Source organism: Carcharodon carcharias, chromosome 6, assembly GCF_017639515.1.
Source record: "Carcharodon carcharias isolate sCarCar2 chromosome 6, sCarCar2.pri, whole genome shotgun sequence".
Classification (NCBI taxonomy): Eukaryota; Metazoa; Chordata; class Chondrichthyes; order Lamniformes; family Lamnidae; genus Carcharodon; species Carcharodon carcharias.
The window spans coordinates 180,436,336-180,453,683 of NC_054472.1; the positions used below are offsets into that span (position 1 = coordinate 180,436,336).

Below are 17,348 nucleotides of genomic sequence, written 5' to 3' on the forward strand. Positions count from 1 at the left end.
CTCAGTATCGTACAATGTTCCAGCTCCAAAGGAGGAGGTGGCAATAGTGGTATTAGGTTCGAATCCCACCACAGCAGATGGTGACATTTGAATTTTTTTAAAAATCTGGAATTAAAAGTCTAATGATGAGCACTGTTGTTAAAAAGCTCATCTAACTAGGAAAGGAAATCTGCCATCCTTGCCTGGTCTGGCCTACGTGTGACTCCAGACCCCCAGCAATGTGGTTGACTCTGGACTCTGGTTGGTGGAGGTGTTGCCGTGGCGCATGCAGCCTAGCAACTCACTCAGTTGTCACCACCACCTTCTCAAGGGCAATAAGGGGGATGGCTAATAAAGGCTGGCCCAGCCAGCGATGCCCACAACCCATGAATGAATAAAAAAACTAATTCAGCCTGTGCCGGCTCTTGGAGAGCCAACCATATCATTCCTTTCCCCATCATCTGGCAGACGTCTTGGCCTTTAATTCCCTTTTGAAAGTTCCTTTCGAATCTGCTTCTGCCAACCTTTCAGGAAAGGCGCCCTGGGGCATAACGATTCACTGTGTAGGAAAGTACTTCCTTCAGCTCTGAAGAAGAGTCACACGGACTCAAAACCTTAACTCGGTTTCTCTCTCCACAGATGCCGCCAGGCCTGCTGAGTTTTATCAGCATCGATCTGTTTTATGTCAGATTTCCAGCATCTACAGTGTTTTGCTTTTATTTCCCCTGGTTCTTTTGTGAAATACCTTCTATCCTGTGGCCTCTGCTTATCGACCTTTCTGCCAGTGGGGACAGTTTCTCTTCATTTGCTTTGTCAAAGCTTCTCATAAATTTAACAACTCTTAAATATGTCCCCAGACCTTCTCTGCTCTACAGGGAACAATCCCAGCTTCTCCCATTGCTCAACAGAACTCAAACCCTTTGCCCCTGCATCATTTTTTTGCCAATCTCCTCCACACCCTAAGCTTGCAGAATTACGCTAGTTAAGACTGGTAACACCAAATGTTCACTGCTATTTGCTAATAAGAGCTGCTCAAAGATAATCAACCAATGGACAATAATATTTTTTTTATAGTCGTTTGGTAGTACAGGTCTTGAAAAAAAAGACATGCTGTCTAAGCTTTTTGGCTTGCACTCATCAGGATAGCGCACAAGAGTTTACCAAACTGCAACGGGGGAACCACAATTTATGATGCACGAGAACAGAGTGCTGATTGGTTGGCAAGTGGACTCTGGTTGGTGGAGGTGTTGCCGTGGAGCATGCAGCATGGAGCAGTTGACTGCCCAGCTTTGTTCAAATTCATACCGAGCAGGTCACCTCTGGTCAAGGGGAATTTTTTTTTAAAGTCAGGTAGATGCTTTTGTTGTCCAGTCCGGATTGAGTGACAGTTACTTGAACGTTGACATTATGCTGGAGAACATCAGCATACAGATGTTCAACTTGTTTGCCTGAAATTCCTCTCTCTGATGCCTTAGTGAATGCATTAAATCATTTTTTTTTAAACAAGGACCCTGTCATTCGCACCTCTTCTAGACACTTCTTTTGTTTTCTTTGCCTGTCCTATTAACACTCCCTTTGGCCTTTCTCCATGAACTCATCATTTAATCTCTCCTGTCTTCCAACCTATCACTGGCCTTCCCTTGTGTTCTTCTTCCCACCCTCCCTGCTTTCATTTGCTTAAAACGTATTACATTTCTAACTTTTTCCAGGTCTGACTGCAGACTTGAACCATTAACTCTGTTTCCCTCCCCACAGACACGGCCAGACCTGCTGAGCGTATCCGGCATTTTCTGTTCTTAACTTAAACGAGTGTTGTCTTCGCTCAAAAGGCCGGGAATGGAACCTCATAAGTGTATCCCAGTGTGACTGAACTGGCACTACAAACGTAAATAATTACAGAAAATGCTGGAAGAAGCATTCAGCAGCTCAGGCAGTATCTGGGGAGAGAAATAGACTTTACATTACAACTCTGTATGCTTTCCTGGGATGTTGTTTTTGTTTCTCTGTCCAGATGCTGCCAGATCTGCTGAGTATTTGCAGCAAATGCAGTCATTATTTTGCATTTCCAGCATTGCGGGGTTTTCCTTTAGGATTAGTGAGACAACTCTTGGCTTTTATCTCCTGGGAACTTGGATTAATTTCAGCTTTCAGTACAACAACTGGCATTTATATATCTCTTCTAATTGTACTAAAATGTCCCAGGGCACACGGCGGGAGCATTACTAACACAGTCGGACACCGAGCCACATAAGGGGGTATTAGGATGGGTGGCCAGCAGCTTGGTTAAAGAAATAGGTTTTAAGGGACGTCTTAAAGGAGGAGGGGTAAAGATCCAGAGAGGCTTAGGGAGGGAATTCTGGAGTTTAAGGTTTTGGCAGCTGAAGGCACTGCCACCAATAGTGGAACAATTAAAATTGGGGATGAGTAAAGGGGCCAGAATTAGAGGACCACAATGATCTCACGAGAGCTGCAGGAAGCTAGAAGGGCCTAAGCCATGAAGGGACTTGAAAACAACGATGAAACTTTAAAATCAAAGAGTTACCAGGTCAGCAACCAATGTAGGTCAGTTCAGTTATACACTCTCTTTTCCCTTTGATCCTTTGTTAAAATGTGACGAACTGTTTCCATGGGCTCAAGTCTTCCAGCCCAATAAAAGATCAATCTCTGTAAACACATTTTAGTTTCAAACTAGAGCATTGCATAGTGCACCTGAATAACCCATCCCTTGACGCTCCCTGAATAGATTTTATCTGCATTTCTTTTTATCAGTTTGACCACATTGAAGTTGGGTAGAGTCGCAGAATCTTACAGTGCGGAAAGGGGCTATTCAGCCCATCATGCCTGTGCTCGTATTTTCCAAGCATTTTCCTAGTGTTTTCCAATGACCTGTCAAGGCCTTTACCTCAATGCTCCACTCCCCTTCCCCTTCCTTAATGCCACTATGAGGGGCAGGGAAACTGAAGGAAAGAAGTTAAATAGCCTAGCCCCTTCTTCCCATTGCAGTCACTTGTCTATTCACTATCACACTGGGGCTAACATAGCATTACTGTTGAGAGACAAATGACTTTGCAATTTACTGCTTACAGGAATGCACAACAGCCCAACAGCTTCCAAATTCCAGAAAGCGGTGCCTGCCCCATCGATTAATCATATTTATGCTGTCAAGTGCACCTGAAAAGAGTGACCTCTGCCTGACAAAGTACTTGCCCAATGGTGTCTCTCCATCCATTATAGTTCAGGAGAAGACTCATAAAATTGGCAGATGTTTTGATTCGGTTTGGAAACCACAATTTATAGGTTCCATAAATTTTGCAAAGCATTCCCATGGTACATCTTGATGTGCTGTTCTTATAAGTTATAAATTTTAAGCACTGTGGAAGACAGTAAAAGTCCCACATGAGCTAGATATTGTTTTTTCTGGTTGTATATTTCTCTCTGTCTCTCTCTCTTCAGGACTGACTGAGGCAGGCCTCTCTCCGAGACTATTTGGTAATCGGTGTGCAGCCCAGGAGCATGGGAATCAACCATGGAGAGAAGAAACAGCATCTGCAGCTCATTATCACTTAATGAGCTCAGTTAAAGAACACATTCCTGAATGCTGGCTTGTGTGATTAACTCTTATTGCAGCATCAGTGAATGCCTCAAGTTACTTCTCTATCCCTCCTCCCAAAGTATTCCTCGTTCCCTGTCTTTCCCCGTTCACTGAAAAATCCCCCACGCTGTCCCACATTCCCAATATGTCTCTTTGCTGGACCGTGCGGGAACCCCTGGTAACAATTATTTCTGGAGCAGAGCTGAGCAGAGCAGGAATACGTTCTGCTTCGATGGACCTAAAATTTTTTCAAATGATACATCCGCGCCCAAAGCTCCCAGGCTCGTTCAACTTTTATGGCGAAATGTTATCAGCGCTCTCGCAACTCCTGATGCGAATGGCTCTCAGCTGGTAAACCTGGAGTACCCTAACTGAGTCATCACTGACCAGCAGATGTCCTCAATTACCCTGATGTCCTTCTGAGGCATTTTGTCCCTCCAGAGGTGAAGGTTCCCGGGTGACACCTCACCCTCGAACGGAAGGTGGAACAAGTTGGTTGAGGTGGCAAAAAGTACCCTGTTTAACACAGCAGGGGGGAGGGTAAAGCCCAGAAAGAGATAGATCTTCTCGGCCGTTTCCTGAGGGAAGTTGACAATGTCTTCAAACTTCAGCAGTTGGTAGTTGGCAGGCGGCAGTTTCTTGTTTACCCTCAATGTTGCCCTGGTGTTGGCCAGCCACAGGTGAGCCAAGAGGGACACCGTGTCTTTGGCTGGTGCTGAAAACTGCCTCCGAAGCAGCTCGTACTCATAAGCATACCCAGAGTCCAAATTGCACTTTCCCTTATTGTTGTCTTCTGTAAATAGCATGGCTAAATGCTGGGGCACATTTCTTAGGGAATAAACACTGGGTTTGCTGTTATAGAGCAATGAATAGATCCATGCCCGTGGGTCCCTCACCATGTACAAAGCCCTCATTGAAGGCCCTATAACTCCCTGTACAAATGGAAGCTTCAGTGTCCAACTCCCGCTGCTTAAGCTGAGGACCACGCGTGCGTTGGGGTAGGAAGCAAGGTGCCTCCTCAGCCCTTTGATATATTCCGTGTCCTTCTCCACGTTTTCCTTGTACTTTATGTTCTGATCCATCGAGGAGGCTTTTCTCCTGGACTTCCTCTTCTTGACCCCGCTGGGTTTTTCCATGGGAGCCGGGACCCTGCTGCCAGTGTGCAGCTGAATATTCTGCAGGTGGAGCTTTGCATTGTGCACCAGGGACTGGAGCCAGCCCTGGACCAGGCGGTAGCGGCCAGCCCTGACGTCCGAGACCTTCCACTCACAAGCGTCGACGAAGGAGTCAAACTCAAACTCCATCTCGGGGATGTCGAGGTGCTCGGTGGGCACCCTGATGTAGATGAAGTCCGTGCTGTTGACAAAGAGGTGCTTGAGGATTTCTGCGCCGGAGCCTGGGAGCGATGTGATGACGACGGGCGACATTTTGCTGAGGCTCTCGTCCCACTGCTTTGAGTGGTCGTCTGCGTCCCCGTTGGCTTCGTTCCTGTTCCAGTTCATGCCGCACATGGGCTGCGTGCATGTGCTCCACAGGGCCACCAGCTCCATGAACCACAGCGTGATGATCATCAGCAAGGTGAAGCGTAGCAGCTTGCTGAAAGAGATGTAGAGCTTCCAGTGGGCAGCCAGCAGGACCAGGCCGAGGCATAAGGCGATGGCCATGAGTACTTTCACCGTCAGCCCAAAGTGAAAGAAGCTGGTGGTGATTCTCCTTGGACTCTGCAAAGCGGTGGTCCCAAAACCAAACCTTGTGACCTGATTAGCATCCTCCACCTTCGCATAGCCCCCAAACCCTAAATAAGTGAACCGGGCGGTGGGGTCAGTATACTGAGTCACCACAGACACGACTGTCTCTGTATCGTTAACATTCAGTGTGACCTTCAGCCCACGTCTGCTGTCATCAACGAACCGGCAGTTGGATATTCTGACATACGGACCGTGGAACACGTAGGCGATTCTGGTGACGTGCTCTCCAAGGGCAAAGGTCACGTTGACAAATTGGGTCCATCTCTTCTTGAACTCGGCAGCCTGTTCTGCCTCCTGTATCCGGGGGTCCGGGCTGTTGCCGCGGTGATCGAACCAAAACATCTTGTACTGAGCGTCCCAGACGTCCATCATGGCTCCGTTCAGCTGGCCAGCGGTTTGGTAAGGGACGTACTTGAAGTCGATGTCCAGGTTGTGGAAGAAGGCGCTGACCAGGTTGACGGGGGAGTCCTCGCGCCTCTCGATGTGGTCGACCACCAGCAGGACCTGCGGGTTGAGGAGCAGCAGGGCTCGGTACACACTGCCGAGCCGCATGGCCGACGAGTAGGCAGCCACGGCCTCGCCGCTGACGAACAACATCTCGCCATGCTGCGTCGCAGTTACCAGCTCCCCTGCTGACCTCCCAGCCTCGTCCGCCATCCAGTTGAGCCACTGGCCGCACTCACCCAGCTGACCCTCCCAGGGTTGGTTGCATTGACTGCTCGGCGATGGGGCGAAAACCAGCACATTGTTCAAGTAGCTGTATTTCGGACCGTAGAGAGCCTCGGACACAAAAACCTGCCCGTTGGGGGCAAAGGTAAAGGAGTTTTGATCTGGATGTTCGTGTCCTGGGTTAAAGTTCTTCCAGCCATCAATCCAGGAGTAAGAATTCTCGTGGACGATCTCGTACACCGCACGCCCGCCTAGCTTCCCCGATTTGAAAGACAAGAAGGTGTTCCCCAAGTTGTTGGGTAAGCCCCCTCCATAGGTGATGACCCCCCAGTTGGAGAAGATGTGCAGCTTGGGGATGCCGTAGTCAGCCGGGGGCTGTGGGGTTAGCTCGGGGTCGTACCAGATGTATTCCGTGTGGAGGGTACACCACCTGTGGGCGCTGGAGGGCTCCATCGGGCCATCTTTGGGCCGGTGCTTCCGAATCTGCTTGGCCAGCCAGTTGCCGCTGCCGTTCCTCAGCACAAACCTGGAACACAGGGGGAAACAAACATGGACTTTAGACAGGCCTCGCTTGGAGAAAGGGTTCAGACGGATAGACTCGGTGACGCCTAACCTTGTTATGCTTACCCTCGTGGCGTCAGCAAGCTTGCAACATATCACATGTATAACCTCAGCCAGGAAGATAAACATGGGAAAATAGTCACTGGGAACCATGGTAGCACCATGGCACATCATTGCCAACTCTCTGCATCAGGCAGTGTGCGATCCAGTAGGAGTCAGGATGTGAATGGGACCCAGAATAGTTCCCTGTCAAGCCTGCTCCCCTATTCAATAAGATCATGGCTGATCTGATTGTGGCCTATGCACCACTTTCTCCCCTGCTCCCCATAACCCTTGACTCCCTTGTCGATCAAAGACCCTGGCTCAGCTTCGATTCTATTCAGTGACCCAGCCTCCTCTGTGAAAGAGAACCCTCTGAGAGAAGAAATCCCTCCTTATCTCCATCTTATATGGGAGACCCCTTGGGCTGGATTTTTGTCAAGTCACATGAACATTTAACAAGGACCAGGAGTAGGCCATTCAGCCCCTCGAGCCTGCTCTGGCATTTAATAAGATCATGACTGACCTGATAGTCACCTCAAACCTGCATCATGCCTAGCCCCAATAACCTATCACCCCCTTGCTTACCCATAATCACTTCTGCCTTAAAAATATTCAAGGACTCTGCTTCCACTGCTTTTTCAGGAAGAGAGTTCCAAAATCTCAGGACCCTCTGAGAGAAAAATTTTGCCTCATCTCCATTTTAAATGAGCTACCCCTTACTTTTAAACAGTGACCCTTAGTTCTAAATTCTCCCACAAGAGGAGACATCCTCTTCACATCTGCCCTGTCAAGTCCCCTCAGGACCTTATATGTTTCAATCAAGTCGCCTCTTACTCTTCTAAACTCCAGTGGATACAAGCCTAACCTGTCCAGCCTTTCCTCATAAGACAACCCGCCCATTCCAGGCATTAGTCTGGTAAACCTTCTCTGAACTGCTTCCAATGCATTTACATCCTTCCTTAAATAAGGTGACTGATACTGTACACTGTACTCCAAATGCAGTCTCACCAATGCCCTGTATAACTGGAGCATAACCTCTCTACTTTTGTATTCAGTTACCCTCGCAATAAATTATTACTTTCCATTAGCTTTCCTAATAACTTGCTGTACCTGGAAACTAGCCTTTTGCAATTCATGCACTAAGACACCCAGATCCCTCTGCATCCCAGAGCTCTGCAATCACTCACCAATTAGATAATATGTCTCTCCTTTATTTTTCCTGCCAAAATGGACAATTTCACATTTTCCAGGTGATTAAGGCCCTTTTCCTGATTCTGGGATTCCTGACCCCATTCCCAGGGTTTCCAATTTTTGGCAGTACCTTTTAAGGGGTGGGCTGGTTTGGGTCTCGAGCCCACACCTTGCACTCCCAACCTGGCCAGCTTCATTGTGGAATAGGCATGTCCTAGTTCTCCGCAAATTTTATGGAGTTGGGCCAGCTTTTCAAAGAATCATGGTCCACAACACCTTTGAGGTATTGTGAGCCATAGTCTGCATGAGGGGACCTTTTGAAAGGTAAGTTCAAAAGTTTCTCCTTGTGCCCACCCAGGCCAAGGTATGACCCCAAACAACCCTTTGGCCCTCATTCCCCCATGCCAAGTTATGGCCTCCGAACAACCCCTAAGGCCCCTCACACCCTCAATGCCAAGCTATGGTACTTGCATGCCCATTCACCCACTATACACTGAGTAGGTCCAATCAAGCCTATGGTGACAGTAGGATGTGTAAAAAAAAACCGTTAAAAACAGTATTCATCGATAATTTTCCACTTCCCTAAATAAAAACTCTTTTGCTACAGACCAATAAAAGTGTCAATCATCCAGATCCTTTAAAGTGTCAATAGCTGAAACTGTAAGCATCTGAAATCTATTTATCTTGTGTAAGTAAATATTGTGAAATTGATAGTATCAATCAGAGGGTCATAGCTGCCAATCAAGTAATATTTTTCCTGGGGCTTGCTTAGCTGTTTCAACAGTCTAATGGATTTCTGGGCTCCCAACAAAGCCTTATTATGTATGAGCTGCCCCGCACTTTTTCCCAGGTTGGCTGGCCCAACTACAGCGTGCCCGACCACCCCCCCCACCCAGCCCCCACACCCCCACTCCCTTCCTTGCAAGCACTTTCTCCCGACATGGATGGACTGGAATTTTCCTGACTCCGGCTACTCACCTCGAGGGTGAAAATCCAGCCCCTTATTTTGAAACTGTGTCCTCTAGTTTTAGATGCCCCCATTAAAGAGGAAACATCTCATTCTTCAGAACTCCAGTGAGTATTGGCCCAACCTGCTCAACCTTTCTTCATAAGACAACTTGTCATCCCAGGAATCAGGCGAGTGGATCTTCTCTGAACTGCTTCCAATGGGAAGTATATCCTTTCTTAAGGTCGGAGACAAAAACTGTACACAGTACTCCAGGTATGGTCTCATCAGTGCCCTGTACAGCTGTAGCAAGACTTCCCTATGTTTATACTCCATCCCCCTTGCTACACTTTATACAAACAAGAAATAAATAGAACAATCATAGGATTTCACATCACAGGGGAAGGCCATTCAATCTGTCACACATCTGCTGGCTCTTTGAAAGGACTGCCCAGTGTAAGCCCACACCCCCAGCATTCCTCCATTCATTCATGTGTGCTCCACCCAAAGGCAGGTCCTTAGCTCAACATCTGTTGATGCTTCAGCCTGAACCATTTCCCTTGGCAGCTTTGGTCAGTGTCATTGTCTTCCACTCTCAGAAGCAGGGGAGGTCAAAGAGCGTTCTTTTGCGCGTTCTCCCTGAGACTAAGTGCTGTCTCAGGGAGACCAGTGACAGTCCAAAGAACTTTAAAAATGCAAAAATTAAAAATTAACATGTCCCCCTCACATGACAATGTCACACGAGATGGGACATGTTAATAAAAAACACATAAACTTTATAACTTTTTTACAATACGGACATGAAACTTCATCCCGCCAGTGGATGAAGTTTCATGAATAACCTGGAACCCGCTGGGGCTCCTGGCCTGCCCGCCAGCCTTAAGGTTGGACGGGCAGGGTCTTTAATTACTTTAACTAGCCTGTCAGTGACCTCAGTTGGCCATTGACAGGTCAGCGGGCAGACAGCTGATTTCACTGTCCACCCACCTTCCTAAAGATTTAAAGGGACCGGGATGACGTTGGGGGTTCCTCCCAACATTGTCCTGCGTCATTTTCCCATCGGCGAGCGGGCCCCGCCCCCAAATTTCTGAGGGGAAAATCCTGGCCATGACGTTTGTGTCATTTTAAACCGCCAACTGAGCTAACCAACCCCACTTTGCCCCCAATGCCCTGTAAATTGGTCCTCTTCATGTGCACGCCTAATCGCCTTTCAAGAGATTCTATGGGATTTGATTGCTCCACCCTTCCAGGGAGAACCTAGCAATCCCCTCTGAAGAAACGTCTCCTCAATTTCCCTCAACTTCTTTATTTCATAGTATATGAGCGCCTGTGGCAAGGCTAGCATTTGTTGCCCATCCCTAATTGCCCTCAAACTGAGTGGCTTGCTAGGCTATTTCAGAATCAACCACGTTGCTGTGGGTCTAGAACCACACGCTGGCCAGACCGAGTAAGCGAGGTACATTTCCTTCCCCAAAGCGGGGGCGGGGGGCAGTGAACCAGCTGGGCTTTTATGACAATTGATGGTCGCCTGATAGCCACCTGTGCTGAGACTAGCTTTCAATTACAAATTTTTTTAATTAATTGAATTAAAATTCCACCAGCTGCTGTGACAGGATTTGAGCTTGTGTCCCCAGACCGTTAACCTGAGCCTCCAGATTACTAGCCCAGTGATTTTACCATTATTCCACTGTCTCCCCTTAACTCTTTTAAATCTATGGTCTTTGGTTACCGACCTACTTGTCAGGGGAACCAGTTCCTCCCCATTTACTTAATTAAATTAATTAATTTTCAATGTCCCTGTTTAGGTCTTTCTTTATCCTTCTCTGCTCTAAGCAGAAAAACCCCAGTTTGGACTTTCCCACATAACTGGAATTTCTTCTCCCACTGGTATCAATCTGGTAAATCTCCTCTACACCCTCTCCCAAGGCCTTGACGCCCAGTGCCCAGAATTTTCCACAATACCGCAGCTGGCACCCAAACTGAAGGATCACCTTATTGGGGAGGGTTTTTCCCTCATCGGGCTGGCTCAGCGGGAGAGAGCGGGAGCGCGTTGTGTGGCACCGTATCGAGTGCCTTTTGGAAGTCCATATCGGGGCCGGACTGCAATTACACGCTGATGGGTCAATCAAGGCCTGCCCAGCGTGAAACACGAGTGGCAGCGCTCAGTGCTACCCATGTGTTGGGGGGATTGGGGGGGAGGGGGAACGCAAACTTCAGGCATGCGCGCAGATGAGTGTTTAAAAAGCTCCCTGAGGTGCAGAGCTGCCTCAGGGAGATGGACGGTTTAAAACATTAAAAATAAAGATCTTAAAAACGCTACAAAACATGTCCCTTCGCGTGACTCTGTCACATGTGCAGGGACCTGTTACAAATGAAACGCTAACATTTTTATTTTATTTTTATTGACTGTCGGAGACCTCATCCCGCCCGTGGATGAGGTTTCCTGAAAAATGCAAAGGCCGCTCGGCCTTTCTGCCTGCCCGCCAGCCATAAGGTTGGACGGGCAGCGAAAAATTTCTTTCGATTATAACTTTAATGGCCTTAACAGGCCTTTTAATTGTTGGTGGGCGCACTACCGACTCTGGCGGGTTGCCTGCCAATCGAAACATTGCGCGAGTGCCGGGACTGTCGCCTGATGTCATCGGGGGGTCATTTTACGCTCGGTGGAGGCTGCCCGGTGAACTAAAAATCACTTCAAGACTTTTCCAAACTGTGTGAAGCCTTTCTGGTTATGGAAGGTGCTCATCATTTCAGGCGATTGTAAGCTCATCAGCTATAGCTTTCCTCAGGCTGTACTGAAGGCCAGAGCATGTTACTGACACTTCAATACACACATCCTTTCCCCAGTTATAAAGTAGCAGTTTTATGGAGATGTTGCAAATAATGAGAGATTGTTATTGAGTAGATGGGGGGCGGAGGGGGGACCATTTCTACTGCCAGATTTACAATAATTGGCCAAAGAAGCCAAAGGGAATGTGAGGAGACTTTTTTCTTTTTTACTTAGTGAGTTATTGTGCTCTGGAATGGACTCTCTGAGTCATTGAATCATAAAATGGTACAGAAAGAGGCCATTTGTGCCAGTTCTCTGTGATCTCAACTCAGCTACTCCCACTCACTGTAGCCCAGCAAACCTTTTCTCGTGAGGTGCTTATCCAATTCCCTTCCAAAAGCCATGAAACTACAAACCTTCTTCCAGCCCGATAAATACCGACTAACCATTACTCTCTGTTTCCTATCCCTCAGCCAATTTTGTATCCACTTTGCTACTGTTCCTTTTATTCCGTAACCTATAACTTTCGTCACAAGTCTGTTGTGTGGCACTGTATTGAACGCCTTTTGGAAGTCCATATACACATCAACAGCCTTGCCCTGATCAATCATCTCTGTTACCTCTTCAAAAAGCTCCAGCAAGTTAGTTAGACACAATTTTCCTTTAACAAATCCATGCTGACTCTTCCGATTCAATCCATGTTTTTCCATTTGACTATTAATTCTATCCTGAATAATTATTTCTAGAAATTTCCCCACCGCCGAAGTTAAACTGACTGGCCTGTAATTGCAGGACAGATCTTCATAACCTTTTTTGAACAAGGGCCTAATGTTTGCAATTCTCCAGTCCTCCAGCACCTCTCCCAAATCCAGGGATCATTGAAAGATTATTGCCAGTATATTTGCAATTTCCACTCTCACTTCAATATTCTTGAATGCATCTCATTCGGTCCCAGTGCCTTATCAATTTTAAGTACCGACAGCTTATCCAATACCACCTCCTTATCAATTTTAAACCATTCTAGTGACTGAGTTTCCTCCCCTGTCACCATGGCCTGGGCAGCATCTACCTCATAGGTAAAGACAGGTGCAAAGTATTCATTTAACACCTCAGCCATGCCTCTTATCTCTATGTGTAAATCCCCATTTTGGCAGCTAATCAGCCCTACTCCTCCTTTTACCACACTTATACTGTTGATGCACTTTTAGAATTCTTTGGGATTTCCTTTTATGTTAGCTGCCAGTCTTTATTCATAATCCCTCTTTGCTTCTCGTATTTCCTTTCTCACATCCCTTCTGAACCTTGTGTTCAGCTTGGTTCTCAATTGTATTTGCCACCTGACACCTGTCGTAAGCACACTTTTTTCTTCTTTAACTTAATTTCTGTCTCCTTTGTCATCCAGGGAGCTCTGGAGAGATTGCAAAGCGATATAGACAGGTTAAGGTGAGTGAGCAACAAGATGGCAGATTGAGTATAATGTGGGGAAGTGTGAAGTTATTCACTTTGGTTGTTAGAATGAAAAAGCAGATTATTTTTTAAAAGGAGTGAAACGTGTAAATGTTGATATTCAAAGAGACGTGGATGTGTGTGTATAAGGAATGTAGAAAATTAACATGCAGGCACAGCAAGCATTTAGGAAGGCAAATGGTGTGTTGGCCTTTATTGCAAAGGTATTGGAGAACAACAGTGACACTGCAGACTTGTGTCCCAGAAGTAACCGTGCCCTGAGCCAAGCTGTTCCACTACAGCTACAACACTGGTACCTACCTGACAAAGTGGAAAATTGCTCAGGTATGTCCTATGCACAAAATGTAGTGAAATACCGCCCTATCAGTCTACTCTGGGTCATCAGTAAAGTAATGGAAGGTGGGGGCAATGGTGCTATGAAGCGGCACTTACTCAGCAATAATCAGCTCACTGACACTCAGTTTGGGTTCTGCCGGGGCCACTCAGCTCCCGACCACATTACAGCATTGGTTCAAACATGGACAAAAGTGCTGAACTGGAGAGCAAAGTGAGAGTGACTGCCCTTGACCGAATGTGACATCAAGGAGCCCAAGCAACTAGGGCATGGATTCTTGTAAAGACGGAAGGGCTCTGCACCTTAACCAATACAGCCTCTGTGCCCCAATTCCATTAGTCCTGCCCCAAACCTAAGACCCACCATTTTCACTGGTGGTGGGGGCAGGGTGGAATAGGTGCGGGTTGTAGTTTGCACATCTATGGTTCATAGAGGCAACTGTGCATTGAAAACTTCAGCTGCCTTCAAGAGTATCCAATTTTCAGTCCCAGGACTTCCAAAACTCAAACTGTAGGCTTGAGACATTTGTGGAAAAGGTCAACAGCTGCGAGAGATATGTGGAGAGTTAAGGTGCCATTTTGCGGGGGTAAGATACCCCTTTGGGAGAAGTCAGGTGAACTTTTGGAGAGGACAGGTGACCTTTAGGATTGTTAAGAGTAGATGTGGCTGTCTGTAAAAAATGGATAAACTTAGTGGAACTGTCAAGCTGTAATTTAATCCCCAGGCCCTTTAAATTTTTGAAAAAAAAATCCATGCTGCAGTTGAAAATAAAATTTCCCTGCATGTTGACATAAGCCTGAGGGTCATCCTGATGGAAATAGGGCTGTTCGACTGCTTCCACAACCTCTCATTATCACAGCTGGGGCTCTGTAAATTCAGTACTTGACTGACAGCTCCAAGTGGTTATAAAGCGATTAGCTATCTTTGATATGCGGCTATGAATACAAATGTTTGTGTTCACTAGGGATTAAGTGCTTGCAGGAAATGTTTGTTTTTAGTAGGGGTTAAGAACGTAAAGGGATTTAAACGTTATCAAAGAGAATATTTTTTAGCATAGTGAAGTTTGCAATAGACACTTGGGCAGAACTTTCCCTTCAGTGTGCGGGGGTGGGTCCCACACACTGACGCATAAAATGACGTGCAGTGATGTCGGGCGTATGTCTCAACATCACCGCGTGTCATTCAGACCTTCCGTTCGGCGGGCGCACGCTGGAGACGGCTGCATGCCCGTCGAACTATCAAAGGCCTGTTAAGGCAACTAATAAACCAATTTAACTAATTCTCAACACTGCCCATCCAATCTTAAGGTTGGCAGGGGGGCAGGCGAAGAGCCCAAGGGGCCTTAGCACTTTTCATGAAACCTCATCCACAAGCGGGATGAAGTTTCATGAAGGTTTTATTAAATTAATAAATATTTTTTTACACATTTCATAAACATGTCCCAGCTTATGTGACACTGTCACATGAGGAGACATGTCTAAATAATTTAAATATTTCATTATTTTGAACTTTCAATTTGTACTTAGTCTCCCTGAGGCAGCTCCATGCCTCAGGGAGATTTCTGCACTCTTTCACGTGCATGCGCAAAAGGGCACAGGCCCCGACTTACCCTCCTCACCCTGCCCGCACAGGTAGCGCTGAGCGCTCCTTGGCGCACATCACAATGGGCGGGCCTCAATTGGCCTGCCCAAGTAAAATGGCGGCGCGCAGGCGATCGGCTCCGCGGCCACCCACACCCGCTCCTAGCCGGCCCGCCCGACAGGCAGAAGGTTCTGCCCTTAGAATTTTATTTTATCTCATCTCACCATAGCTCCTGAGGTCTGCCCATGGTGGATACTGGGTAGGTTGACATGGAGTGTGTAAGGGCAAAGGGTGGTGGGCGAGGGTGTGGGGTGGGTGTGGGTTGGCATGACTTGGCACTAAGTTTTCATCGAGGCTACAAAATAAGGATAGAGCCATATGGATGGGTGGTTTGCATAGGCTGGCATGGAGGATATGAGAGGCCACAGAGGGTGGTAAGGAACATGAGCTGGCATGAGTTGGCATGGATAGGGCACAGGGATCATTGTGGGGGGGGTGGGGGGTGAGGGCTAGTGGGCTGTTTTTTGTTTTATTGTTTTCATTATAACTCGGTCAAACTCCCAGAGCACCAAGGGGCGCCTTTTAACCAGTAAGCCTCAGTACCCAATAGTCCTTGCGGCACCTCTGAACTATTTCCAGAGAGTCAGTGGGCCTGACTCCTGTTCACACCCATGTGCCTCCCTACCCCTCACCACCCCACCCCGCCCCCCCTGCCCCCACCACCACCAACCTGCATCCCCATGCCACCAAGGACCAACAGTTTGAAGTTGCGGGGCACTTTCTCTCTGAATCAGTTTTGCAGAGGCTGGAATTTTCTGGACTCTGCACTCCCAACTCAGAAGCGAAAATTCAGCCTTTGAAGTCAATGGGAATAGGGGGAAAGTCTCCACTGGCTGGAGTCACATGGTAGAATTCTAACTATTTCCTGCTCCCAATGAGAGCAACACTGTCTCATGTGAATAGGGGGAGGAGGCAGCATAGTAGTATTGTCACTGGGCTAGTAATCCAGATACCCAGGTAATGCTCTGGGGACCTGGGTTCAAATCCTGAACTTCATTCAATAAAAGTTTGGAGACCATTGTTTAAAAACCCATCATGCCCTTTAGGGAAGGGAATCTATCACCCTTGAAAGCAAAATACTGTGGATGCTGGAAATCTGAAATAAAAACAAATAAGATGGGAAAAACCCAGTGGTCTGGCAGCATCTGTGAAGAGAGAAACAGAGTTAATGCTGAGTCTATATGATTCTTCTTCAGAGCTCTGAATTTTCAATCTACCATCCTTACCCAGTCTGGCCTACATGTGATTCCAGACCCATAGTAAATGTGGCTGACTCTTAACTGTGTAGGATTGGAATCACCCCTGACTAGGAAATTTATAGTGCATAATTTCAAATCCACAGACATGTTTTGACCTTACGATTGGAACTATAAATTACAGAAAAGATAAGCGGCAGTCAGCAGTACAGAGCTGGGCAGCAAGGGGTTAATTCGGACATTTAGTGAAAAAACAGAGTCATCGAAAGGGTTTGGGCATTGACTGACTGCTAACAGGGAACAATGGTACCAGGGAAATGCCATTACCTGCCATCAACTAATGCAATCAAGAAGTCTGATTACCCAATACAATGGCACAATGGACATATCATCAATACAATACACTCAAGGAATTATGCAAGTAAGGTCTGCATCACAGACAATAGTACTGGATAGGGTCATTCAAACCCTCATTAACTTTGGAGCCAGGTACCACTATTGTGCTGTTACGGTACCACCGCAAACAGCAGGAGAACTGCTCATACAATGGGAAGTGATAATGTTTGTCTGGATACATCTTCCATGGAAAGCCCCTGTATTGTTTCAACCAGCAGGAGCTGATGACATTTGTCTGGACTTTGCGTGGAATCAACTAAATGGACATTGAAACAACAGGAAATATATTTTGACATGTCTGAGTTAAATTATTATAAAAGAAGTCCAGAACCGAGTATCTGAGCTACAGTCGGGAGGAGGGTCAGGTCTGGTCACCTTAACTCAGGCCTACATTCTACACCGGACAGGCCAGCTGTGTTGGGGATTGTAAGTGTTTTCAGCCATATCATGGTGATACTGGCCTAAAGGTTTTGGGCTGCAGTTGAAAGAAGGGTCGAGTTTGGTCACCTTGACTCAGGCCTACAGTCAACAGTGGGCAGACCACCTGTGTTGGGGGTTGTTGTTTTCAGACAAATCGTAATGATATTGGCCTGAGGGTTTGTGAAGGTTTGGGGTGAAAACCTGGTGTTTTTTGCTGGTCCTATGTAATTTGTTTCAGCATTATGTTGGTGATATTGGTCTGAGGGTTTTATCTTAGGGTTTCAGGACAGGACGTGGTGGTCTGCTTGTGTTTTAGTAAGTTTAAACCGAGTCGTGGAGACTTTGTGTGGAGTTAGCATTTTTATAAGTTTAAGCCTGAGTCGTGGTGACTTTGTG

At 46.9% G+C, this 17,348-nt stretch overlaps 1 protein-coding gene across 2 annotated transcripts in view; it reads right to left on the bottom strand.

Moving 5' to 3' along the window:
- Positions 1–17,348, bottom strand: part of LOC121279100 (dermatan-sulfate epimerase-like protein) — a 43,793-nt gene that overhangs the window by 1,617 nt on the left and 24,828 nt on the right. Inside the window, exon 2 of one of the 2 annotated variants that reach the window (XR_005943326.1) lies at positions 3,064–6,514. Coding sequence is in view for 1 of the 2 variants with exons in the window: in XM_041190030.1 (XP_041045964.1) it covers positions 3,916–6,514 (2,599 nt within the window). In the remaining variant the exon portion in view is untranslated. Of the gene's footprint in view, positions 1–1,032; positions 6,515–17,348 lie in introns of those variants that run through there. The other variant, XM_041190030.1, reaches the window with a different exon arrangement.